Source organism: Rhinatrema bivittatum, chromosome 2 (genome assembly GCF_901001135.1).
Source record: "Rhinatrema bivittatum chromosome 2, aRhiBiv1.1, whole genome shotgun sequence".
NCBI classification, from domain to species: domain Eukaryota; kingdom Metazoa; phylum Chordata; class Amphibia; order Gymnophiona; family Rhinatrematidae; genus Rhinatrema; species Rhinatrema bivittatum.
Genome location: NC_042616.1, coordinates 154,316,114 through 154,342,575, shown reverse-complemented (window position 1 = coordinate 154,342,575; position 26,462 = coordinate 154,316,114). Strand labels below are relative to the sequence as shown.

At 45.4% G+C, this 26,462-nt stretch overlaps 1 protein-coding gene across 1 annotated transcript in view; it reads right to left on the bottom strand.

The window, feature by feature from the left end:
* ST8SIA6 (ST8 alpha-N-acetyl-neuraminide alpha-2,8-sialyltransferase 6) overlaps positions 1 to 26,462 on the bottom strand; it is a 208,335-nt gene that overhangs the window by 45,619 nt on the left and 136,254 nt on the right. Inside the window, exon 5 of the mRNA XM_029588758.1 lies at positions 8,435 to 8,579. Coding sequence (XP_029444618.1) covers positions 8,435 to 8,579 — 145 coding nt within the window. The remainder of the gene's footprint in view (positions 1 to 8,434; positions 8,580 to 26,462) is intronic.

The window sequence follows — 26,462 nt, the reverse complement described above, 5'->3', positions numbered from 1 at the left end:
CATTCTGAACAGATACACTGGCCTTGATCCTCACTATCCTCTCGGACTCTCTGTTCTGGCCTCCTGTGACTCTGGACATTCTTGTTTGGACATCGACCACGCACCCTTGTTCATGGTGGGCACTCCTCTGCACTTCCCCTCTAGGAGATCCTGCGAGGCCCACCTAAGACCAGGCGGCCCAGGTAACCAAGGGGAACCCCGGGTTGCTATTGGTGAAGCTCCAGCTAGCCTCAGTCTCCTCCTCTGCTCCGCCTCCTGGTGGTAAACAGTCTCTGGGTCTGACCGGAGGGCCGTACCAATCCTGCACCAGGCCAAGGGTCAACCTCCAGCGCAACAGGATGCCAAGGCCATGGACTCGGCAAAGTCTCCCGCCTTGCAGGCCATTGCCTAGCCGCTCATGTCCGAGAACAACAGCGAACACTAGAAGCGTTGGCTTCATCCATGGAGAGACTAGGGTCTCAGCTACAGGACTCTGTTATGGCTAATTCTGGGGGTTGGGCTCAAACCCTGCCTCCACGGGCATCACTGCCTCTTCCAGCTCCACCCCATTTCAATGGGGATCCGCGCCTCTGCTGAGGCTTTATCAATCAGTGCTTCATGCAATTTGCACTATAGCCTGCATTGTTTCCAAGTAAGACCACCAAGATTACCTTCATCCTCTCACGCCTTCAAGGGAAGGCCCTGGCATGGGCTTCCCCACTCTGGGAGCATTCAGATGATATTCTCCATCACCTCTCCCACTTCATGACCATTTTCAAGTGGACCTTCGAAGATCCCGGCCGACAGGTGGTTGCGGGTCATCAGCTTCTTCACCTCTGTCAAGGCTCGCATTCGCTCACCGAATTCAGAGTGGAATTCAGGACACTAGCCACAGAACTGGGGTGGCAAGAGGACTGCCTACGGGCATTCTATCTGGATGGCTTGTCTCCTGCCCTCAAGGACGAGTTGGCTGCTCGTGAGATTCCCACATCTCTGGATGACCTGATTTCCCTGGTTGGCAAGATTGACCATCGCCTACATCAGCGACACCAGGAGGTAAAGGTCTCCTGGTCACCGGCCTCACACCCAATTCGTGCTACGAGTCCCCAGTTGAAGGCCTTACCGGCACCTCCTCCATCACCAGAGGAGCTGATGCAGATCAATCGCGGGCGCTTGTTTCCTGAAGAGCGCCTTCGTCGCAAGAAGCAAGGCCTTTGCCTGTACTGTGGTGGTTCCGGACATTTCCTGCAATCCTGCCCCGTATGTCTGGGAAACTGCAGAGCCTGAGCCCGGCGGGGGTCCCAAGCTTGGGCGCTACTGTTATTGGCCCTCTGTTACAGTTTTGGCTGCAGTGCAACCGCCTCACCACCAGGGGTCCCTCTAGTGCTGGCTCTCCTGACAGGCCCAGGCCATCTCCCCTGTCCACTCTATGTTCTGGGTTGGCCCTTATAACCCTGCCTGACAGTTCCCTCGGTGCTTCGGCATCGAGCTCACCTGGGCTCCCTGCTCTAGCCCTGCGCGGCCTTCGGGCCTTTCCTTGCCTTGCCCTGCGCGGCCTTCGGGCCTTCTTTCTCGCTTTTCTTACCTGGCCTACGGGCCTTCTGACCTGCCTGCTCTGCTTACGGTGTGTGGCCTACGGGCCTTCTGTCTGTGTGTGTGTGGCCTACGGGCCTTCTGACCTGCCTTGCCCCGCTTATGGTGTGTGGCCTACGGGCCCTCTGTGTGTATGTGTGTGGCCTACGGGCCTTCTGACCTGCCTTGCCCCGCTTATGGTGTGTGGCCTTACGGCCTTCTGTGTGTGTGTGGCCTATGGGCCTTCTGACCTGCCTTGCCCCGCTATTGGTGTGTGGCCTACGGGCCTTCTGTGTGTGTGTGTGTGGCCTACGGGCCTTCTGACCTGCCTTGCCCTGCTTACTGTGCCCTGACCCAGCCTGGACCCAGACACTGCTGACTGCCGCCTGCCCTGACCCAGCCTGTACTTAGACACTGCTACTGCTGCCTGCCCTGACCCAGCCTGTACTTAGACACTGCTACTTGCCACCTGCCCTAACCCAGCCTGAACCCAGACTCTGATACTTGCTGCCTGCCCTGACCCAGCCTGGAACCTGACACTGTTTCTAGCTTCCTGTCTCTCTCCACCTGGAGCCACCCTGCTGGGTGGTGTTCACGACTCCTGACCGGAGCCCAAGCGTAACACCCTCAATTGTTTCTCCCTGTGTCCCTCTCTAGGGAATCACGCTCCTTTGCCCCAACCGTGCTCGTGGATACTGGGGCGAGTGGCAACATCATTCTGGATGATATCGTCACACTACTCCAGATTCCTCTTCAGCTCCTGGAGGTACCCCTCCGCATTGCATCAAACCAGGGAGAGCACCTCCCTGGACGCATTACTCATCGCACCGTGGCCTTCCGTCTCTCCTTGGGAACCCTCCATGAGGAAGAGATCTCCCTGTATGTTTTAAAGCGTTCTACACATCCAATAATCCTAGGACTTCCTTGGCTCCAGGTCCACGAACCCCACTTCAACTGGCAATCCCTGCAGCTAATTCAGTGGGGAACCCAGTGCCAGAACCGCTATCTGCGACAGATGTCTCCAGCGGTCACCGTTCTGAACTCTACAACCCTTACCGGGTTACCGGCTTCGTATTCCGACTTTCAAGATGTGTTCTCCAAACAAAATGCTGATATCCTGCCTCCACTCCGTGAATTCAATTGCCCCATTGAGCTCCTATCAGGTACCACGCCTCCCAAGGACATAACCTACTCTCGTTGCCAGAAACTCAAGCAATGTCTGAGTACATTAAGGAGAATCTGAATAAAGGTTTTATAAGACCCTCCGATTCCCCGGCAGGAGCCGGATTCTTCTTCGTAAAGAAGAAGGATGGCAGTTTATGTCCTTGCATTGACTACCATGGGCTAAACGCCGTGACTCGCAAGGATCGTTATCCTCTGCCCCTCATTAGCGAACTCTTTGATCGCCTACAAGGAGCCCAGATCTTTACAAAGTTAGATCTCCAAGGGACATACAATCTGGTACGGATTCAGCCAGAGGATATCTGGAAGACCACTTTCAATACTAGGGACGGCCACTACGAATATGTAGTGATGCCTTTCGGACTCTGTAACGCCCTTGTGGTCTTTCAGCACTTGATGAATGAGATCTTCCGGGGCCTACTCTATTCATTTGTCGTGCTATATCTAGACGATATATTGATCTTTTCCAAAGACCTGAAGTCCCACCGCTCACATGTTCAGACAGTCCTCCAACATCTCAGAGACAATCGTCTCTACGCAAAATTAGAGGTGTATCTTTGAACAGACTCATCTCACATTTCTGGGCTACATTATCTCCAATTGTGGTTTCACCATGGACCCTGAGAAACTCCAAGGAATTCGAGACTGGCCCCAGCCAGTAGGCCTCCGCACCTTACAAAGATTCCTTACAAACTATTACAGGAACTTCATCGCTAATTACTCCATGCTAGCTGCTCCACTCACGGCCATAACTAGGAAAGGAAGTAACCTTTGAGTTTGGAGCCCCAAGGTTCAATCTGCTTTCCACACCTTGAAAGAGGTCTTCTGCACTGGACCTTGTCTATGTCACCCAGATCCTAACCGTCCCTTCGTCGTCAAAGTCAACGCCTCCGCCATTGGGGCAGGGGCAGTCCTGAGTGAATATTCCTCCAAGGGGGTCTTAGTACCCTGCTCCTTCTACTCTCACAAGTTTTCACCCACAGAGCAAAACTACACGATTGGGGACCGTGAGCTCTTAGCAGTGAAATTAGCTCTTCAAGAAGAATGGCGCCCCTGGTTAGAAGGAGCCCAGCATAAATTCACGATCTTTACAGACCACAAGAACCTTGAACACTTAAAGGAAGCCCAACTATTCAACCTCAGACAGGCCCGGTGGGCACTGAACGTTTTAACTTTGAACTCTGCTACCGCCCTGCAGCAAAGAACACCCGAGCGGATGCTCTCTCTCGCTCTCTTGAACCAGAAGATACACCCGAAACTCCTAGGCACATCATTGACCCAGACTGTATAACCCTCGCAGTTACCCACACAGTTACCCACACAGTGCCAGCCGGGAAGACAGTGGTCCCATGCAGTCTGAGAGCGCGTGCTCCACTGGGCCCATGACTCAAATTTGTCCGGCCATCCCGGCCAGGCTCGGACCCTTGAGATGTTAAGAAGAGATTACTGATGGCCTAACATGGTTAAGGACTCCCGCAGTTATGTGGACTCCTGTCCCATCTGTGCACAGCAAAAACCTCCGACTGGCCATCCTTGGGGACTCATCCAACCTTTCCCGGCTCCCATCGAACCCTGGTCAAGCATCTCTACTGACTTCATCGTCGATCTGCCCCCATCAAAGGGCAACATGGTCATCTGGGTTATTATCGATCGCTTTTCAAAAATGGCCCACTTCGTTCCACTAAAGAGCCTCCCTTCGGCTCCTGAATTGGCAAAACTCTTCCTGCATAATGTATTCCGACTACATGGATTACCCAAGGAGATCATTTCCGATCGTGGCCCACAATTTGCAGCCAAGTACTGGAAGTCTCTGTGCACAAAGTTCGATATCACCCTGAACCTGACGTCGGCCTATCACCCTCAAGCGAACGGCCAAGCCGAAAGGACAATCCGCTCAACTGGGCCAATCTCTTGCCCTGGGCCGAGTTATCCCACAATACTCATCTCGCCTCTGCCACTGATGTCTCTCCCTTCTCCATAATATTCGGTTGCCAGCCACGCTTGCCCCTACCAGTGCCACTTTCCATACCCTCGCCTGCAGCCCAGTCTACAGCACAGACGATTCGCCATCTCTGGAATCAGGTCAGGGAGAGACTGGGTCAGGCAGCCGAGAAAGCCAAACGCTTCACTGATGCTCACCATTGCACTGCACCTCTGTTCCAATCAGGCCAGAAAGTTTGGCTCAGCATGAAACACATTAAGTTACGTCTGCCTTCACAGTGATTGGCTCTCAGGTTCAATGGACCATTTCCAATCATCCGAAGAATAGGAACAGTTACATATCAGCTACAGCTGCCCACCTCCATGGGAATCCACAACACATTCCATGTCTCCTTACTAAAACAACTAGTCTTGACCTGGCCTTCTTGACGGTCTCATGCTCCTACCCAACTCACCGCTGAACTCGAAGACGTCCTCCAGGTCAAGGAGGTTCTTGATTTCCGATGGAGAAGAGGTCATTGGGAATACCTCCTGTCATGGGAGGGCTTCGGGCCGGAGAACTCCTGGGAGCCCTCCTACCACATATATGACAAAGACCTCATCGCGGAGTTCCACAGCACTCATCCTGACAAGCCCAGTCCGGTAAGGGGGAGGCCTAGAAGTGGGGGGGTACTGTTGCACTTCCTGGCCGCGTCCACTCTGTGGCCAGGCCTGCTCACCTTTCTCGTCTGTCCACGAGCTCCGAGCTCTCCTATTCCGCAGCCAGCCAGTTTGCGGCGTCGCCGGCTCCCTCGCACTCAGTCTCCCATCCAAGCCTCACGGCGGGGCTCGGCGTCCTACGTGGCATTGGCCCCACCCCTAGGCATGCGCGCGCAGACCGCCCGGCCTCTTAAAGGGCCAGGGGTGGATCCCACCTCTGCGGCGCACCCTGATTGATGGCTGCATTAAAGGAAGTGCTCTAACACCACTTCCTTGCCTTGGCAATCGGATCGTACACTCCAGTGTCTCTAGTTTGCCTTCCAACATCTCCTGTTCCAGTGTCTTTTGTTCCAGCGTCTCCTGTTCCAGTGTCTCCTGTTCCTTAGTCTCTCCAATCCTGGTAGTACCCTTCGGACTGATCTCACGGTACTGACCATTGCTTGTTCCTAACTACTCTTGATTACTGCCTGGACCTGACCTCTGCCTGACCTCAGACTACTCCTGATCGCTACCTGGAACCGACCTCTGCTTGACCACTGACCTCTCCTGATCGCTGCCTGGAACGTGACCTCTGCCTGACCAGACTACTTCTGGATTGACTACAGGTACTGACCCCTGCTTCGGCTGACCATTCTGAACTAATACTCTGGCCTTGATCCTCGCTTTCCTCTTGGACTCTCTGATCTGGCCTACTGTGACCTCTGGACATTCTTGTTTGGACATCGACCGCACACTCTTGTTCGTGGTGGGCACTCCTCTGCACTTCCCCTCAAGATCCTACGAGGCCCACCTAAGACCAGGCGGCCCGGGTAACCAAGGGCTCAACCTGAGGGAACCCCAAGTTGCTATTGGTGAAGCTCCAGCTAGCCTCTGTCTCCTCCTGTGCTCCGCCTCCTGGTGGCAGGCGCTCTCCAGGTCTGACCGGAGGGCTGTACCAGTCCTGCACCAGGCCAAGGGTCCACCTCCAGCGCAACATGAATGTTACTACACACTGTCTACTGTCTCTTTTGCTGCATACACAAAAGTAGCAGCATCCTGATAATTTCAAACAGGAAACAAAAACAGTCTAGGTCTAGGACTAGGATCGGGTCATTCTCATTTCTTAGCTTCTTTTCTAATATTTTTTTGCTGTTAATATTCACTACTTTTTCTCATATCTTTCTACTCTTTCTGACACCTGTCTGTCTCTTGTTCTTTCTCACACCTCACTTCTTCTCAGCACAACACATTGATGTTTCTTGCAATAGCTGCCCAGATATGGCAGTGGATAAGCATATGCAGAACGAATGAAATCCAAGATACTACTAGAATACTTATTTTCCATTGTAGTTCATCATGAACTAGGCATGGATCAGCCTATTGCTTGTGCACAGATCAAATTTCTGGCCATCTGCTTTTTCCAGATCTTTTATAAAGATTAAGAAAGTACACTTTGCCTCTGATCAAATGTGTTTGGATTAATTTTGAAAACCTAATGTCCATCTCTAAATGTAATAGTCTTGACATCTCCTCCTGCTACTTTAGTTCATGGTATACGATGCAGCATTGGAGCTGATCATAAATCCAAAGAGGATAACTTGAAAACAGCTATGTACACGCACATATACGCATGTATATGGGCAGGCGAAAATCTACTTCTGATCTTATAATCTGCATGTATATGATATGCACAGGTTTTTGAATATCACTTTATCGGCTGAGAGGGTAGCAGAAATAAAATGGAAGTTTCCTTTTAAATTTATGACCCCCGGAGTGAAGTATCTAGGGGTGAGGGTTGGCACCAATTTGGATAGTCTCTGCTATGAACTATGAAGATGTGTGGAAAAAGATACTTTAAGATCTACAAAGGTAGGAGGGGCCCAGTTGTTTTGGTTAGGTAGAATTTCAGCGATAAAAATGAATATATTGCCCAGGTTCAGCTACTTTTTGCAAACTTTGCCAGTTTTTATCCCTGATGCATGCATCCTTCTATGGCAACGTAGACTTTTTCACTTGATTTGGAAGAAAAGACCTCCTAGGGTAAGCAGTAAGGTTATGTACTTGCCTAAAGATAGGGGTGGGATGGGTGTTGTGGTATTATGTGGCTTTGCGGCTCAGAGCAATAATTGACTGGCATAGGAATGGAGAGGGGAAGAGGTGGGTTGCCTTGGAAAAATATTTGCTGCATGGAATTTCATCGGATAAGTTGGTGTGGTTACCAGCTATGGCTCGAACACAGCAGGGTTCAATTCCACCAACCATAGCTCTCACATTAAAAGTTTTGGATAGGTGGAAGAGTGGTTCGGTGGGAGAAAGGAAATATTTTTAGAGATCTATTTTTCTGAGTAGAGAATTTATCCCAAGATGTTCAGGTGCTTTAGCAAAGGGGTGCTGGAGGCTGGAACACATATGGAATGGTAAGCAGGAGATATAGATGGAAAGACTGGATGGGCTGCATGGCCTTTATCTGCCATCATGTTCTATCTTTTTTATATTTTTAACATGGAATTTGATTTCAATTCACCAAAGTTGTTGGAAAAATTGCTGCTGGAAATTTTTCTGAGTCCCAAATTTAAATGAATCAGACCTGTTCAGAATATGCTAGCTTGTATGCAGTTATAGAGAAAAATTACTTTAAAACTTAACTAATTTAACATAACATTAATGTCATAACATTAGTCATGTGTATAATAGGTCCATTAAGACTGAACAGCCTTACACAACATTTGCATAAACACCGTTCACCTTCAATGGCTGCTACCAAGTTAGGGAGTCAAACAGCAAGACAGCAAGACAGCAAGACAGAAGAGCATTACACAACATACATGATGAACAAAACACATAGGGACACTCTGTTCTAGTTAGAAAATAGTCATGCATTTCAAAGAGACACCTGAACAAAGGGGAAAATGGGGCTGATGTACTGAACTACCAGCGCAGTGTGACTTTGATTATCGTGACTAAACAAGTCTTACATCAGTTCTCCAAATAAGAGTATCAAAGTGCTATGTGTCTGTACAGCAAGCAAGCTGCGTACATTTAGTAGCACTAGAGAAATAAAAGTACTAGACATTGCTTTTACCTGAGGTAGCATCCTGAATATGTTCTCTGCAATCAAAATGTTTCTTTTGCTTTCCACTTCATAAGTCATATTGCTTCCCAACAAGGTATTATTTTGTGAAACAATGAAGTTGTGAACAGCATTGCAACAGGAGGCTAATTCAGATCTGCAAAAGAAGAACTGCTGAAAGTAAGAAATCAGTAACCTGCCACCTCAAGTAAAGAAACAAGGCATTTTGAAACGTATTCACAACAACAAGCCACTCACAGAATGAACACAACATAGTGTATATGTATTTGGCCAGGTATCACTAACGGAGCATCTTTTTTGACGCAAGAAGATCCACCCAGAGCTAAAGGAGTCTCTGGGGATGCGCACATAAGTACTTCTGAGGTCAGAACATAGGTGTGGATTACGGAGGCACTGCCATTTTGAAATATAATAAGCTCCTTACACTTCAGATATAAAAAACAAGAGTTCCAACTTGGATTAGTTGGCTGCCTACATCTACTTAGTGATTAGTCCCTCAGGAGCACTCGCCAGGCAGCTCAGGCTGATAATAATAATAATAATAATAATAATAATAATAATAATAATAGGGACCACTATTTAAAAGCCATTTAGATGGATAATTGAAATGTTATCCGTTTAAATGGGTTTGCCGCTATTTTAAATGACTTATCTGGTTAAATTCTAGCTGGATAACTCTTTACCCAGCTAGAATTTAGCTGAATATGTCAGGGGCATAACTGGGGTGGGTGGTAGATGTTCTGGGGAGGAGTGGGTTAACCTAACCAGCTAATTCTAGCCATGCTACAGGGCAGGTCTAAACTCAGCCAGATAAACCTATCTGTCTAACTTTTAAGATAGCCGGGTATATTCAGTGCTGCTGCCACGGCATTGAATATCCCGGCACTGAATATCCCGGTTAAGTTAGCTGGATCTGGCTAACTTAGCTAGCCACTCAGCAGCTGAATATCAGCCCCATAATACTTATTTTTATAGTACAGTGGACATATACAGCACTGTACAATGGTGATAAGTATTCAGGTATGATGTTCCTACCCAAAAAAACTTCCAATCTTTTAAATGATTTACATGCTTAAAATTGGGTTTTACACATAAAATGCACTTTAACGGCTGAATTTTAAATCGTCCACGCGTGCAAATATTGTCACTTACTTATGTGGCCGGGCCCAGCGCACATCTTCAAAAGGGCCCAGCCACGCATGTAAGTGACAATACGCGCATAATTCCCGGTTCCTGAAAAGGGGGTGGGCCGGGGGGGCGGGCGGGACGGAGGCCCGCCGGGACAGTGGCCATTAGCCGCTGTCCCGGGGAAGTGCACTCCAGCATCCGGCCAGCGGGCATAAATTACTTCTGCCTCCAAGGAGCAGCAAGTAACGAAATAAAAAATAAGAGGAAAGGTAGGATAGGTTTAGGGGGTGGGGAGGAGAGGGGAAGGGGAAGGAAGGTTAGGCAGGGGATTAGGGAAGTTCCCTCCCAGTCCGCTCTTTAATTGGAGGGAATGGGGGAAGTGCCCATTGCGTCGCCGTGCAGACTTTGCGAAAGTACACCCCTCCCTTGCGCATGCTGCACACGTATGCGCAAATTATAAAATCCGGCATGCATGTGCGCGCAGCCACTCGATTTTATAATGTGCGCTCGCCAGCGGGCACATGTTATAAAATCGGCGTGTCCACGAACGTGCGCACGCACCTTTTAAAATCTACCCCATGCGTGCAAACGTGTTTTTGAAAATTGCTACAATAGTATGTTACATTTACACGTGTAATGCATTTGAAAATTACCTCCAAAGACGGTAACTTTGAAAAGGGTGTGAAAGCAAACCCTGACGTGTGTGCACCGGCACGTGCCCAGGGACGGGTCAATTTTATAATATATTTCTGAACATTATAAAATAGCCTTGGTGTGTTTATGAATGTGCCTAATTTTGCAAGTAGGCATGTCCAACCACATAAATCGGGTTTTGGCCACGTAAGTCAGGGCATTTTATAACCAGCATGCATCTACGCCAAGACCAGTTTCACCAGTTCATCCACCAGTTCGCCCAGTCTAGAGCTAGGTCTTCCAGACCTCCCTGGTTTAATAGCCTGCACTCCCGCCTGTTACCCCAGACCCTTCAAGAATAGCTTTTTTTTTTAAACTTATGCCTCTTCCATAGCAGCAGTAAAATTACACGACACTAGACCTGGGCGTGCAGGTGGATGGGCAGACAGGCAGAGGGTCGCTGGGTCTTCAGAGCATCTTCCTCTTTTCCCACCAGTTGATTTGACATCTTGAACAGGGGTGCCCTTATGGGCCGGCTCATCCAGTGTTTAGGCAAAGTGGTTCCTCTATTTCCCTTTGGGCCCTCTCCAAAGGATTTCACAGTAGGGGGCAGATCCCTTGTTGGGTCTGTCAGTGGTGAGGCTGATGCATCAGACAGCTTACCCAGCAGCCCAAGAATAGAAATGGGAACATCCCCCTTCTCCAGGCAGCCAGGCCAAGGAGAGGGCTGGTTCCTGTTTGCCCAGCACATGCTTTCCTCCAGTTTTTGTGTCCACTGTTTCTTCTACTTGACCTTCTGAGGAATGGGGGCATACATGACGGTACTGCTCTCCGCCCAGGGGAAGGCGAGACTGCAGTGAGACCCCCACCTTGAATACTGTGTACAGTTCTGGTCGCCGCATCTCAAAAAAGATATAATTGTGATGGTACAGAGAAGGGCAACCAAAATGATAAAGGGGATGGAACAGCTCCCCTATGAGGAAAGGCTGAAGAGGTTAGGGCTGTTCAGCTTGGAGAAGAGATGGCTGAGGGGGAGATATGATAGAGGTCTTTAAGATCATGAGAGGTCTTGAATGAGTAGATGTGAATCGGTTATTTACACTTTTGAATAATAGAAGGACTAGGGGGCATTCCATGAAGTTAGCAAGTAGCACATTTAAGACTAATCAGAGAAAATTCTTTTTCACTCAATGCACAATAAAGCTCTGGAATTTGTTGCCAGAGGATGTGGTTAGTGCAGTTAGTGTAGCTGGGTTAAAAAAAGGTTTGGATAAGTTCTTGGAGGAGAAGTCCATTAATGGCTATTAATCAATTATACTTAGGGAATAGCCACTGCTATTAATTGCATCAGTAGCATGGGTTCTTCTTAGTGTTTGGGTAATTGCCAGGTTCTTGTGGCCTGGTTTTGGCCTCTGTTGGAAACAGGATGCTGGGCTTGATGGACCCTTGGTCTGACCCAGCATGGCAATTTCTTATGTTCTTATGAGTACCGCCACACACTGAGCAGAGAATTTCAAAATATTGTCCTTTTCCTGGGTGGTAACTCCTAATATGGAACTTAATATTATGTTACTACAGCATCATTTTGCACTTGTCCACATTAAATTTCATCTGCCATTTGGATACCTAATCTCCCAGTCTTGCAAGGTCCTCCTGGAATTTCTCACAATCTACTTGTGATATAATGACTCACCTGCAAACCTGATCACCTCACTAATCATTCCCTCTTCCAGATCATTTATAAATATATTAAAAATCATCAGTCTTAGTAGAGATCCCTGAGGCATACCACTGTTTACATTGTTCCACTGAGAAAACTGACTATTTAGCCCTACTCTCTACTTTCTATCTTTTAATCAGTTTGCAAGCCACAATAAGAGATTGCCTCCTAGTTCATGACATTTTAATTTTCTCAGATAAAAGCTTTGTTATCAGATTTTATACTTGTCTATTTTATTTATGACGTATTGACTTGTATGTTATTTGAATGTTTTGATTTTATGATTGCATTTTTGGATGCTGTCAAGAACTTTGGATTGAGTGGTAAACAAATGTTTTAAATAAATAAAGATCTTTCATAGGGAACTTTGTCAGACACCTTCTGAAAATCCAAATTCACTATATCCATTGGCTCACCATTATCCTCATGTTTATTAACCCCCTCCAAAAAAATGTAGCAGATTGATGAGGCAAGGCTTCCCTTCTGTAAACCCTTGCTGGCTTTGTTCCATTAAACTATGTCCTTCTATATGTTCTGTGATTCTGTTCTTTAGAATAGTTTCTATAACTTTTCCTGTCATTGAAGTCAGATTCACCAGTTTATAATTTCCCGGATCACTCCTGGAGCCCTATTTAAATATTGTCATTACATTGGCTACCCTTCAATCTTCAGGTTCAATAGATTATATTAACGATAGGTTACAAATTATTAGTAATAGATCTGCAATTTCATTTTTTAGTTCTTTCAATACTCTGGTGTGTAAACCATCTGGTCCAGGGGATTTGCTACTCTAGTTTGTCAGTCTCCTCTATTAATTGTCCAGATTTTTGTGATTTGTTTCAATTCTTTCAAATCATCACCATTAAAAACCATTCCTGGCACAGGTATCTCCCCAACATCCTCTTTAGTAAACACCAAATGAAATAATTCATTTAGTCTTTCCTCTCTCTGGCCTTGTTTTCCCTAAGTCTTTCCTCTCTGGCTTTGTTTTCCTTTAATCCCTTGATCATCTAATGGTCCAACTGATTTCCTCACAGTCTTCCTACTTCTGATATATTTTTTAAGGTTTTTATTATGAGTTTTTGCCTCTACGGCCAGCTTCTTTTGAAATTCTCTTTTTGTCTGCCTATCCCTTGGAGAGACAACCCTTTTTCAGGAGATTGTCTCTCTAAGAGAGAGGACAGACAGTCCTTATTTCTGTCCTAGGAAGGTGGCTGGAGCCTGGGGATGGAGTGCCCAGGCATTCATGACTTGGGAGAGTTTCTATCTTAGGATCAAAAGTGGTCCGCTAAGACTACTGAAGAACCAGAAGGTGATCTGTGGCTAGAGGAGAGTTGGTCCTATACTCCTCTTGTATCTTGAATGAGAGCGGAGTTTCAAGTTGGAGTCAAGGGAGTATTTACAGACTTGGTCTGCTACAAAGCTACGGATTACAGAGAAGCATCAGCAGCAGTTCCTACTGACTACAGGGAAGGATTCTGCATCCAAGTTTGCAGGTACTATTCAGGGGGAGGTGCCCAGGGAAGATTCTTTATGAAGAATACTTACTGCCAGTGTGTGTAGATTTATTAATGACTGTCTATGCGATTTTATTTCTGGACTTTTATTTTCTGCACTGAAGTACATTACTCAATAGTGAACTACTTGTGATTTTATTTCTGCAATCAAGTTTTAGTAAAATGATTTTATTTTGAACAGTCACCTTGTACCTGTGTGTTTGTTGTGCTGTATTCTTGCAGAATACCTCTAGAAAAAGGTCTTGAAATAATTTCCTTTTTCCCCTGTCAGAAGAAGAACGAGAATGGGTCAGAATGTGGCCCCAGCATGCCTCAGTGAGCCCTGTTAACTGGTGGGACAAGAGCTACAATTATGTTGTAAACTGCTCTGAAGCCAATATTTAAAAAAGTAGAATGGATAACGTACCCAGCTATATTTAGCTGGAAATTTAGGGGAATGTTTATCCTGGCTATCACCAGCATGGATCACTATATGTTGCTAGAGCGATCCTGGCCCAGTGCTTTCAGCATTGCTATGTGAATGTGCTGGGACTGGACTGCGCTAGTTTACTGCAATCCCAGCTGGTGGAAACTATTTGAAAAGATTCTGGCAGGGTGTAAGGGTTAGGATGGGGTGGGGTGGGGGTGGAAGGAATGTATAGGAATTCATTTTTGATTATAGGAACTAGAGAGAGAGTGGGGATAGGAGAGAGGCCGACCCAGACCTCTTTCACTTTTGCAGTCAAAAACCCCTCAGAGAGGTTTGGGAGGGAGAGAGAGGCTTGGCCTGGCAGGGCCTATGATTTAGAGACTGGGAGGGGAGCAGTGAATGGGCCGCTAGGCACACCAAGTTCTTGGGGGTTTTTTTGTTTTGTTTTTTTTTAACTGAGCAACAACACTTAACCAGCTTTATTCTTTTGAATATTGTCAGATAACTTTAGAAGTGCTACTGGGTAAGTTTAGAGTTAGTCGAATAATATCATAGTTAGCCAGATAAGGTATTCGTCTAAATCAACCTCGCCCTGGAATGCCCTTAAACATCTGGCTAAACGATAGCCAGATAAGTATTACAGATATTAAAAACTTGCCATTTAGTGCACCAAGCTATTTTTGCATAGGCTCGGTGATGCGCACAAGCACCGGGATGCGTGTAAATCCCGGGGCTTGAAAACATGGGCGGGGCGTGGGCATGGGCAGAGGCCTCTCCACTGCTGCTGGGCCCAGGGATTGCGCGCGCATGTTATAAAAGCGGGCGTAGATTTGTGCGTATCGGGTTGTGCGCACAAATCTACGCCCGCGCATAACTCTTAAAATCCGGCCCACTGAAGATTGGTCTCTTTGAGTCTTGTTTGAATAAAGTGGGGTATAACTGCAAAATGAAATGAGCGATTTTTCATGTTCAAGAAGGGATAAAGGAGGCTCTGCACCAGAAGATGAAGCAACTAATACATGTCCATATCTCAGTATAGGGTGGTTCTGAAATGCCTCCTTTAACGCCCCTGTTCATCCTCATTTGGCTTCTCACAGAGCATCTGCTTCAGCTCTGAACATTTATTCACAGACCACCCCTATACAGTTATTCACCTCAACCTCTTTTCCAGCCTCAAAATGGGTGGCTCAGCCCTGTTGTGATGATAATTTTAATAACATTACCTCAATATTCCACAACTTTCTTTTTCATAATAGAAGTAGTATTCTATTTTAGTTTTCTACCTCGCCTTTCCAACCTACAAGACTACTCAAAGATCAGAAGTATGCTTTTTTCAAAATATTTTTCTGGGAGTTCTTCCAATGTACATAAGTTATAAAAATCATCTTTATAGGTCAATAAAAAAGAAAATTGCACTGCCAACACTCAAACAGTAAAACAAGAAACAAGCTGTCCATTGCTGATGCTACCATTGTACAGCAAGCAAACCGTGAGATCAGCGAGACATTATTCCATTATGACAGCACAACAGTTCACTATTAAATATACTTAAGATACAGAAGTGGAATTATAATCTCCAGTTTTCAACTGGCCTTACTCTTTCGTCGTTGAATAACTTTCAGGTTTACAATGGTAAACCTCCTAAATCTAGCCCTGATTTTATATTATCTGATAAACAGAACAAGCTTAGACGTTGTCTTAAAATGCTTCTGAATGCAAAATTCAGGGCCAAATTTGGGCTGATGGTAAAACATTTTAAGAGCTGAAGATAACAGTGTATTATACAGCTTAGCAATATAAACAACTGTATTTTCACAATATATTTGAGCTGAGTAGTCAAATAAAATCATGCATTAGGAATCCTGTGACAAGGTGACTATACCCTGCACCATGCACCAGTTAATCCAGTTCCTCATTGGTATGGGGTAATATTCAAAACTTTTTACATGGGCATAAATTTGTTAACCTTTGTAAAAAAAGCTCCTTTGAAAAACTGCCTCTCCTCCCTATCCCCATGCAGGTAAAAGTGCAAAAAGAAGCAAGTAAAAAAAAAAAAGAATGGCATTAAGGGGAGTGAATAACATGTGGAGATTTCATTTTGCAATCTCCTGCATGTATTTTGCACCTGCTTCAAAGTAGGTGAAAAGCTCATGGATAACAAAGTATTTGCATTCCTCACTTGCCCCATGTTTTGAGGAGAGCGAGAGAGAGAAAGAGAGAGAGTGCCTCTTTATAAGACATGCATATAAGTAAACAATTTACAGCTCTGGCAACTAGTAACTCAGGGTGAAGTTTTGGTGGTGGCCTGGGTTTTGGAGGGCACTTTTACATGCACAGTCAGAGGTACAAACAGCACAGTACACATCAGTGAAGATTCAGTGTGATTTGTAGTGATGAAAGATACACAAAGATGAGATTTGTACACTGTACTCTCGACCTAGCTTGATAGCAGCTAGGTAGAGAGTGCATCAAACTAGGTCGAGAGTACAGTGTACAAATCTCAACTTTGTGTATCTTTCATCACTCCAAATCACATCAAATCTTCACTTATGTATACTATGCTGATCATACCTCTGACTGTGCATGTAAAAGTGCCCCCCAAAATCTAGGCCACCACCAAAACCTCAACCCGCGTTACCAGTTGCCCCTCTTACAGTGGTATAAAAAGATGACTAATATGTGTGCCTCCCCAGAGTCTCTCTCTCTCTCTCTGAAATGGGATTTGTGATTTTTAGCGCATGCAACGCTAAGTACCCCTCATTTTAATTTACTCCACCCAAACTCTTCCCATTTGGGAAAAATTTTTAAATTTGCATACACATCTTGTGATGTGTTATTTATCGTGGGCGTTATCGTGGGCGTTAGGGCCCCAATGCTTGCGATAAGGCCCTAATGCGATTTGATAAATGACCCTGTTATTTTGTAGTCCTGGTGATAGAAAGTACCCATGAAACTGCACATTCCTTGAGGAACAGCTTTATTACCTTCCTTGCCAATAACTAGGCACACCAAACGTTCCCTGCAATTTAAGGGAACACCGGTAATAACAGTCCGGACAAAATTAATCCTGGTCTAGAGGAGGATCCCCCATACAACTCTGCTGAAGCCCGGGAATCTAGTGAGAGTCAAGTCTGACCTGAGGATTACTTCTCTTCTAAGAGAATGAAAAATCAAGATACATGTCTAGGACTGAAAAGGGTGAAAAGGCCAAAACAATACTGATCTGATTGAATTTTCTTCCTTCACAGAATAGTACTTTCTTCATTTCCTCCTGATTTGGTTGCTCCCTGATGATTTCATGACAATGAAGGAGGACATTCTTCATTGTGTGGGAGAAGTTGTGACTTGGCATTAGTAAACCAAGGCATGACTAATGAAGACCCTTTCGTCTCCCGGGTTTACGGAATTGAACAGGGTTGTCTAATATTGTTGGGGGCTCTCTAGCAGTCCAAACCCTTAAAAAACAGGACCTTCCACAATAGCTTTCTTTCATTCTCCAACTCGGATGAAAAACAGCTGTAAAGATGACAACAATTTTGGGGCAATTTTGAATAGCCCATGGTATTGTAAAGTCCAGCAGTATTTTTTTTATCCAGGGGAGTTTGTAGCTTAATTTCAAAGGGAAACTGCTTGGATAGTTTTCCTTTGAAAAAAGGCCTTTCAGGGCTGTGGTTAAAAAGTATCCTTGAACTTTGCACCTCCTTTTTGTGCAGGCAAAAAATATAGTACAAAAAGAATGTGTAGATTTGAAGCAGAAATTTTCTTGGGAAAACTACATGTTCGATACAGCAAGTGTAATTGTGTGCGCCTAGTTTTGCTGGGATAATTTTCAAAGCAAAATTACATGCTTAAGTTCACTTCGAAAATCGATGTAATTTGGGTGCATAACAACTTGGCTTCTTATAAATTATTCCCACATAGGGCAATTTTCAAATCTATTTACCAGGAAAAATGACTTGTCTCAAAATTTCCCTCCTTCTGCCTGGATAAAAATATGTCTGAGCTTTCATAGCGCATGTACTTTTAGCCTGGCAGAGGAAAGGTGTTCCTGGGGTGGGGAGAGGACATGGTAGGGAAAAATGATAATATTTTTTTTTTAAATAAAAACATATGCACTTAAGTCCCAACTCTGCCCAGACCCCACCTCCTAGAATAATGGGGCAGATTTTAAAAGGTACGCACGCGGTGTACATTTGTGCGTGCTACCCGGCACGCACAAATGTATGTCCGATTTTATAACATGCGCGCACAGCCGTGCGCATGTTATAAAATCAGGGGTCGGCACGCGCAAGGGGGTGCACACTAGTGCACCTTGTGCGCGCCGAGCCCTCGGGGAAACAGCTGGCTTTCACCGTTCCCTCCCCCCCACCTTCCCCTCCCTTCCCCTACCTGTCCCGCCCCCCACCCCAAAAAAAAACAAAACCCGTACTTTTATCTCACAAGTTTGCCTGCCAGAGGCAGGCAAACTTGCGTGTGCCCGCCAACTGCCGGCGCGCGATACCCGGCACAGCAGCCGTGTGGAGGCCTCTGGCCATGCCTCCACCCTATCGCTGGACCGCCCCGCCCACTCCCCACTCCTTTTTGCAAGCCCCGGGACTTACACGCGTCCCAGGGCTTTATGCACGTCGCTGGGCCTTTTGAAAATAGGCCCGGCGCGCGCGTAACCCCCCCCCCCACACACGCGTAAATCTACCTGGATTTACGCGCCTAAGCCTTTTAAAATCTGCTCCAATGTGCATAAAAGTATGCATTACCGACTGCATATTTTTCTAAAAGATTTATGTCTGCAGGTAAAGCACTACTTTATCTGTAGAAGACCCCCTGGAAAATTACCTCCCATGCACAATAAAAGAGGTGAACAAAAACATATGCAAGGCGAAATAAATCGTAATGCAGTCATTGTGGTCTATTGTAAGAAAGGAATCTTGGCTACAGAAAACAAAAGACACATATTTCAAAGAACAGAAGAGGCAGCATAGAGCTTGGACAGGTCACTTTACCCTCCGTCACCTCAGGTACAAATTTACAGGGTCATTCATGAAATCACGTTAGGGCCTTATCGTGCAATAAAAGGGGTCTAACGCATGATACCTGCGCAATGTTTATCCTGTCATGCGTCTGCATGAAAATTTTAAAATGAGCATGCAAAAGCTAGCTTACTATGCAAATGAGAGACTCCTACTGCATGTTGCAAAAAATTAATGCACACTATTGCCGGATTTTGAGCTTATAAAGGCACACTCTATGTTCCTTCAACAATATCCTTACATCAGAAACGTACCATCTCTTTAGCAGGACCCGTCCAATGGAACATGCTCCCGCCAGACATCTGCCTTGAGATCTGCTTCGCTTCCTTCAAAAAGAAAATTAAAACCTGGCTCTTTAGCCAAGCTTTTCCAGAACTTTGATTATTTTTTACCTCCAGCTATCAAGATTTTCTCACCATCGCAATCCCTTCTGCAGATCACATTTATCTTAGACAATTACGCCTTATTTTATGATTTGGTTTCTCAAAGAGACTATACAATTTTCTCAATGTTATTTTTCGAACCTGTTTTCCATGTTTTCCAAGTTCTATAACCTTGTTATATGTACCGCCTCTTGGCGTAATTTTTATGTTTCAATGTAAACCGATGTGATCTGTATTTTAATACAGGAACACCGGTATATAAAAATCTAAAAATAAATAAATAAATAATTTTACATCGGAAATAACAACACTTGTTTTTGGTGCAGTAGAGGGGGGGAAAGGTTTTATTGCAGGATAGCTGCCGTTATAATGGCAGCTAATATCATGATCGCGAAAATGACTGCTTTTCTCACATACACACCTACGCAGCCCTGCTGGGCTAAATAAAATACCTTTTCTTACCTGCCCTTTTCTTCCAAAATATTCTAGTATACTGGCTGCTTCATTGGTCCAGTTAAGTGATGTAATCGGGATTTGCACACACATGTGGGCCTACATTAAAAGCCGACCGAGAACACGCTTATCTCCCTCTATGCACACATGTGAAAAGTATCAAAAAAGTGGCGGAGCTTAGACGCGTAGGGGAGGCCAACAGATGTGTGCATAAATACTTAAGTGCACAGGCGTGCGCTCAAATCAAGATCTTTAGGTACAGCGCTATTAACGATTCCTTCACCAAAATCAGCTCATTTAAATGCTGTCAGGGAAAGGGCCCTTTCATTGGCAGGACCAAAACTCTGGAACCTACTCCCAGCTGAGATTCGGTTGGAGGCAAACATAAACCCACTAAAGACGTGGCTGTTTGAAGAAGCTTTTACTCCATCTGGCTGATCCCATGCTCCTGTAACACTCTCCCTTTTGGGGTTTGTTTCCTTTATACTGCAATGCAGATTTTAGTTATGACAGATTTATTTTAATTATTTATAAATTTGAGGGCAATGTTTTTGTTTTAATGTTACCTTCATATTTTATTTTAATGTTTTTCTTTTGTTTTATTATTGAGTTTATTGATTCTCGTTTTATAGAATTATTTTTCCAGGAATTTGACAAGAGTTTTAGTTAAGTATATTTTATGACTTTGTATTTTGTATTACACATGAATTGTATTAGTTGATAGATTTGTAAACTGACATGAAGCTACCACGCATGTTTGGTATATAAAAGTGTTTAAATACATACATAAATAAATAAATATCAAATAGGGCGCACATATAGGCCTTTCAGCCTCTTTGATACCATGCGCGCATATACGCGTGTATGTAATAAAATGGCCACAAACCTTTTATATAACATGTGTGCCTTAGGCCCACCTACTTATGTTATCTAGCTGAAAGCATGCACTTTGTACATCCCTGCATGTACTTTTAGTCTGGTAAGGGCTGAGTAATTTTCAGACAGCCAAATTACCCCACTAAAATTGGTTATTTGCCCAGGTAAATGGCTTCCCAAAAACTGCCTTCATGAGTGTTAGTCCAATAAAAAGGTATCACGGACAACTCATTTTAGAATATTTGGAAAAATAGTTTCCTATTACAAAGCAGAAATGCCCTTTCAAATCAAAAATGCCTACTACAAGATTTAACCATGGCATCTCAGGTATTAAATGTGAATACACAAGCGCTTTTTGAATAAGGATAAAATTATTGGCAAGATCAAAAAAAAAAATCTAACCATTACCATTATACTGTCCCTATTGCATGACTCATGGGAATGGCAAGTTCCATACAGCTCTCACTTGAGTCTTTGACCTCTGCATTCCTTGATGTATGAGGCCTTTGAAGCATATCTGGTCTTTGTTCTTTAGGTGTGATGCTGCTTTTAGTCACTATTATGAAACCATTTTCTATGTATAGCTTCTATGTCACTGGCCAATAAGGCTGACCTTTAGCATCCGCTTGCTTTCTCCTGCAAGGCTTTCCGCTGTACTGCATTCCTTTAAGCAACTATAAATCAGAGTCTCTATCAGCTGCATGATTCAATCCCTCTAACCTATTGTCAGGTAATGTTGCAATTGCTTAAATTACGTGTATGACCTTTTTCACTGCTTATGTTAATGTCCATGCCTGCTAACTTTTCTAGCCCTGCATCTGCAGTCAGTTCATCCTTTCCAGAAATACATATAGGAACTCTGGAACTGATTTTCAAAGGGTTTAGGATCTTAACTTTTGGAGTTGGGATTCTAAATTGGCCCTTTGAAAATGTACTAGGATGGAATTCCTAGTTTTACTAAGCTCCTAAATTTAGGGTCCTAAACATTGGTGGCTACAGGAGTGGAGTTAAAATGGGAAAAAAAAGTCAGGAGCTTAGCACTGATTTTCAGCACCAGGCATTTAACTTAGCATACTAAATCTAGGCACATGAATAACAGGCCTTACTTTAGCAACCTAAGTTTAGGTCAGTTTTCACATCTAAGTTTGACTGAAAATAGGCAATTTAGGTATATAATTTAGGTCCCTAAATTTAATTGCTTAGCTTTCTCAGAATATTAGGCTTTCCGTGTCCACAGAAACACTCTTAATAATGGGTGCAGAGCAGAATTAGGATGCTTCTCTTTATTAATCAATATAGAATATTCACATTTTGGTATAATCTCAATATGACACAAATTACTTCCACTTGAAGTAACACAAAACCTTGTAAAAAACACACTCAGCACCTATGTAGAAAACCTATCGTATCAAACATCCAGAACTCAAACCATTTCAACCCAGCTTACGAAAAAAGCAGCAATGCAAACAATTCAGTGTGCCCTAAAATACCAATATACCTCCTATTCAGGCCGCGCGTTTTCCCTTACCCCTTATTCAGTAAGGGGCGGAAAACGTGCGTCCAACCCGCGGCACCTAATAGCGCCCTCAACATGCAAATGCATGTTGATGGCCCTATTAGGTATGCCCACATGATACAGAAAGTAAAATGTGCAGCCAAGCCACACATTTTCCTTTAAGAAATTAGCACCTACCCAAAGGTAGGCGCTAGTTTCTGCGGGCACCGGGAAAGTGCACAGAAAAGCAGTAAAAACTGCTTTTCTGTGCACCCTCCGACTTAATATCATGGCGATATTAAGTCGGAGGTCCCGAAGGGTAAGAAAAGTAAAAAAAAAAAAAAAAAAAATTTAAAATGGGCCGGCGGCTGTCGGGCCGAAAACCGGATGCTCAATTTTGCTGGCGTCCGGTTTCCGAGCCCGTGGATGTCAGCGGGCTCGAGAACCAACGCCGGCAAAATTGAGCGTCAGCTGTCAAACCCGCTGACAGCTGCCGCTCTGGGTCAAAAGGAGGCGCTAGGAATGTGCTAGTGTCCCTAGTGCCTCCTTTTGCCCGTTTCTACCGCACCACCTAAATTAAATACAGAATCGCGTGCACCGGCAAGTGGCCGGTGCGCATGCCGGGAGAGCGGGAGGTACAAATTGGAAAACAGAACATGCTAGACTGCCACAGAGCCCTGCACACAAATTACTAGCAGAATATCTCACCTTGGTCACAAATGCAAAAATAAAAACCAGATAGACCCTCAATTCAAAATAAGTGATCCAAAACTAGAAAGAGAAAGATCCAGACAAAAACTGGACAAGAAAACCCAAGAATCTAGACTCTGCATGCAATGAAACACTAGAAAAATAGAAACGGAATGCATTTCTTCCTATGTTGTGCTAAATATAAAGGGACTGATATTCAGAAAAGTGTAGGTGGTAATATTCAGACAGGTTCAATAGTGATCAGATAAAAATCTTTATAGGATGCTTGAGAGAAATGAGGCAGTGTTTAGTTTAATTTCTTAATAGACCAGCTTTCAAGAATAAAATAAAAATTTACAATTCAAAACATCAAAAAAACAAGGAGAATATCCACAATTAAAACAAAAAACGTCAGCATGTTACAATCCTAATCATCATGAAGCAGAAAAGTTTAATGTTCTAGACACAAGCACATATTCTAAAATCACCATAACCTACACCAGGGCTTCCTAAACCTGTCCTGGGGACGCCAAGTCAGTCGGGTTTTCAGGAAATCCACCATGAATATGCATGAGATAAATTTACATATATTGAGTCTCTATGAAATACAAATTTATCTCATGCATATTCATGGTGGATATGATGAAAACCTGACTGGCTGTGGGGTCCCCAGGACAGGTTTGGGAAGCCCTGACCTATATTATACCTTCGCCTACACCTAGGACAAACGTTTTGTTACTAAAACAAACATTTTCTATCTAATAGTATATAAGTATAGTAAAATTTAGAATAAAACAACAGTGAAATAAAAAAGGGGTTTCTATTATCAAAAACAAATCATTCTCCGATCCATGATCCCCAGTGTCTCATAATAGACCCCATAAGTTTGATTAAATAACCTTGGTCCTTTTTTTATTTTATCTTTATTGGCATTTAAACAAATACATGAATAAAAAGTCAGGAAAAAAATGTATTGTAACAAAATTTCAGATGGAATATCAAAAGGAAAAATAAAAAGTTACAAACAGATTACAATGTTCCCATTGAAACGGGAGCACAGGAAAACTGAAATGAATTAAGAAAAATTAACTACAATTATTGAATACTCTGGTCCATCTACTAGCACAATAATAATCTAGGATACAGAAGATTTATCAGTGATAAATGTTCCGGTCGTGGATCAATGGGCCGAGGGGGAGTTGGAGCCACCTGTGGGGAGGAGCCCCACAGGCCCCCTCCGTTGGCTGGCGAGGCTGGATAGGAGTGGAGACCCCACTGGAACCACCACTACCAGCCCACATTCCCCTCAGGTTGAGCTCTTGGTTACTAGGGCCAGCTGGATTTACATGGGGTCTCTGGAAGGCCCAGTGGAGTGGTGACGCCTACTGGAGCCCAGCACGGGGTCTGGATACCGACAGGGATCAGAGTAATCAGCAGTTCAAGGGCTGGGGCTCTGGCCTGGGCTGAGGCTAGTGACGAAACTCACAGTTGGGGTCCAGGCCAGGGTAGTGGCAGGTGGTGAATCTCGTGGTCAGTTGTACAGGCTATGGTCGTTGTCCAGGTGAAGGTCAAGATTCAAGGGAGATCCGAGATGCAGGAACTTAGGAAACCTCCTGGGGAACAGGAGCAGGAGCCAAGAAGCCAAGGCAAGGTCTGCAGGCCAGGCCTTGCCTTAAATAGGATGGGACCACCTCAGGAGGGAGGGGCCGCAGCATATTCCCACTGCGGTCCCTTTAAATTTCAGAGAACGGTGCGCGTGCACACCTAGGCATCCACGGGGGGGGGGGGGGGGGGGGGGGGGGGGGGGGGAGGTGGAGGGGGCTAGAGGAGTCCAGGACAGAGTTCGGCCATGCCCAGGCCGGCAGCAGTGCCAGAGGAGCCGGCGGCGTCGGTCTGGCAGGGAGCCTGCGAGAGGGAGCTGCGTCTGTAGCTGCTCCCTGTCATCACCAGCGTCCCGGGGCCTGTCTGAGCCGTGCTGCGGTGCAGGTGAGTACAAGGAGCCAGTCGTGGAGGCCCGCAACCGGCAAACATAACAATAAAGTTTGGAATCCGGGTGCCGGAGATATGGTTTGTGAAGAAAGGCCTCTTTGAGGGCTTGAAAGGCTTCTACCGCTTCAACAGGCCAGTCTTTGATGTTAGCCCCCTTGCGCATTAGGGTCGTGAGTAGTGCAGCCAAATTGGAAGTTCCTGATAAAACTGTGATAGTAATTCGCAAAGCCAAGGAATCTTTGAAGAGCCCATAAGCCACTGGGTTGCGGCCAATCCTGGATGCACTTAAGTTTAGCTGATCTATTTGGAACTCACGGTTGGAGACTATGTAGCCCAGAAATGGAAAAGAATCCTTTTCAAAAATGCACTTTTCTAGATTCGTGTACAGGTGATTCTCCCTTAGGCGTTGTAGGACTTTGGCCACATCCTGGCGATGAGCACACAGTTCATTGGAGTAAATCAAGATGTCATCAAGATATATGACCACACAATTGTAGAGGAGGTCACGGAATACCTCATTCACGAGGTTTTGGAAGGCGGCGGGAGCATTGCTGAGTCTGAACAGCATGACCAGATACTCATAATGGCCGTCCCGGGTGTTGAACGCCATCTTCCATTCGTTACCCACCCGAATCCAAACTAGATTATAGGCCCCTTGGAGATCCAGCTTAGAGAAGACCATCACCCCTTGAAGGCGGTCAAACAGTTCGGCTATGAGGGGAAGTGGGTACCGATACTTCACGGTGATGGCATTCAGGCCACGGTAAACAATACATGGACGAAGGGTCCTGTCTTTCTTGCCAATGAAAAAGAAGCTGGCCACGGCCGGGGAGGTGGACCGTCGGATGAAAACCTTTTGTAGATTCTCCCGGATGTAGTCCAACATAACGCGGGTCTCCGGTAGGTACAAGGGACAAACCCTTCCTCGGGGAGGTGTGGAGCCAGGTACCAGATTAATGGCGCAGTTGAACTCCTGGTGAGGGGGCAGAGTATCTGCAGCCCTTTTTCAGAAGACACCTGCAAATTGGCCATATTGTGGAGGCACCCCATTCAGGAGCGAAGTACTGGAACAACAAGATGAATCCGTGACCTTGGCAGGTGGCAAATCTCATGGTCATTAGTACAGGCTAGGGCCGTTGTCCAGGCGAAGGTGAAGATCCAAGGGAGATCCAAGACTCAGGAACTTAGGAAACCTCTTGGGGAACAGAAGCAGGGCCAAGAAGCCAAGCCAAGGTCTCCAGGCCAGGCCTTGCCTTAAATAGGATGGGACATCACCTCAGGAGGGAGGGGCCGCAGCATAATCCCACTGCGGTCACTTTAAATTTTAGAGAACTGTGCGTGTGCGTGCCTAGGCATCCGGGGGGGCGAGAGGTGTCCAGGGTGGCTTTTGGCCGTGCCCAGGCCGGAAGCAGTGCCGGAGGAGCCGGTGGCGTCAATCTGGCAGGGAGCCTGCGAGAGGGAGCTGCGTCTGTAGCTGCTCCCTGTCATCACCAGCGTCCCGGGGCCTGTCTGAGCCGTGCTGCGGTGCAGGTGAGTACAAGGAGCCAGTCGTGGAGGCCCGCAACCGGCAAACATAACAATAAAGTTCTCCAAGTGAACCAAATCAGAGAAGATATACTTATTACCCTGAGAAGGTACCAAGCATTTGCAGGGGAATTTCAAAAAGGAGGAGGCCCTTGTGGAATGTACATGCTGCTTA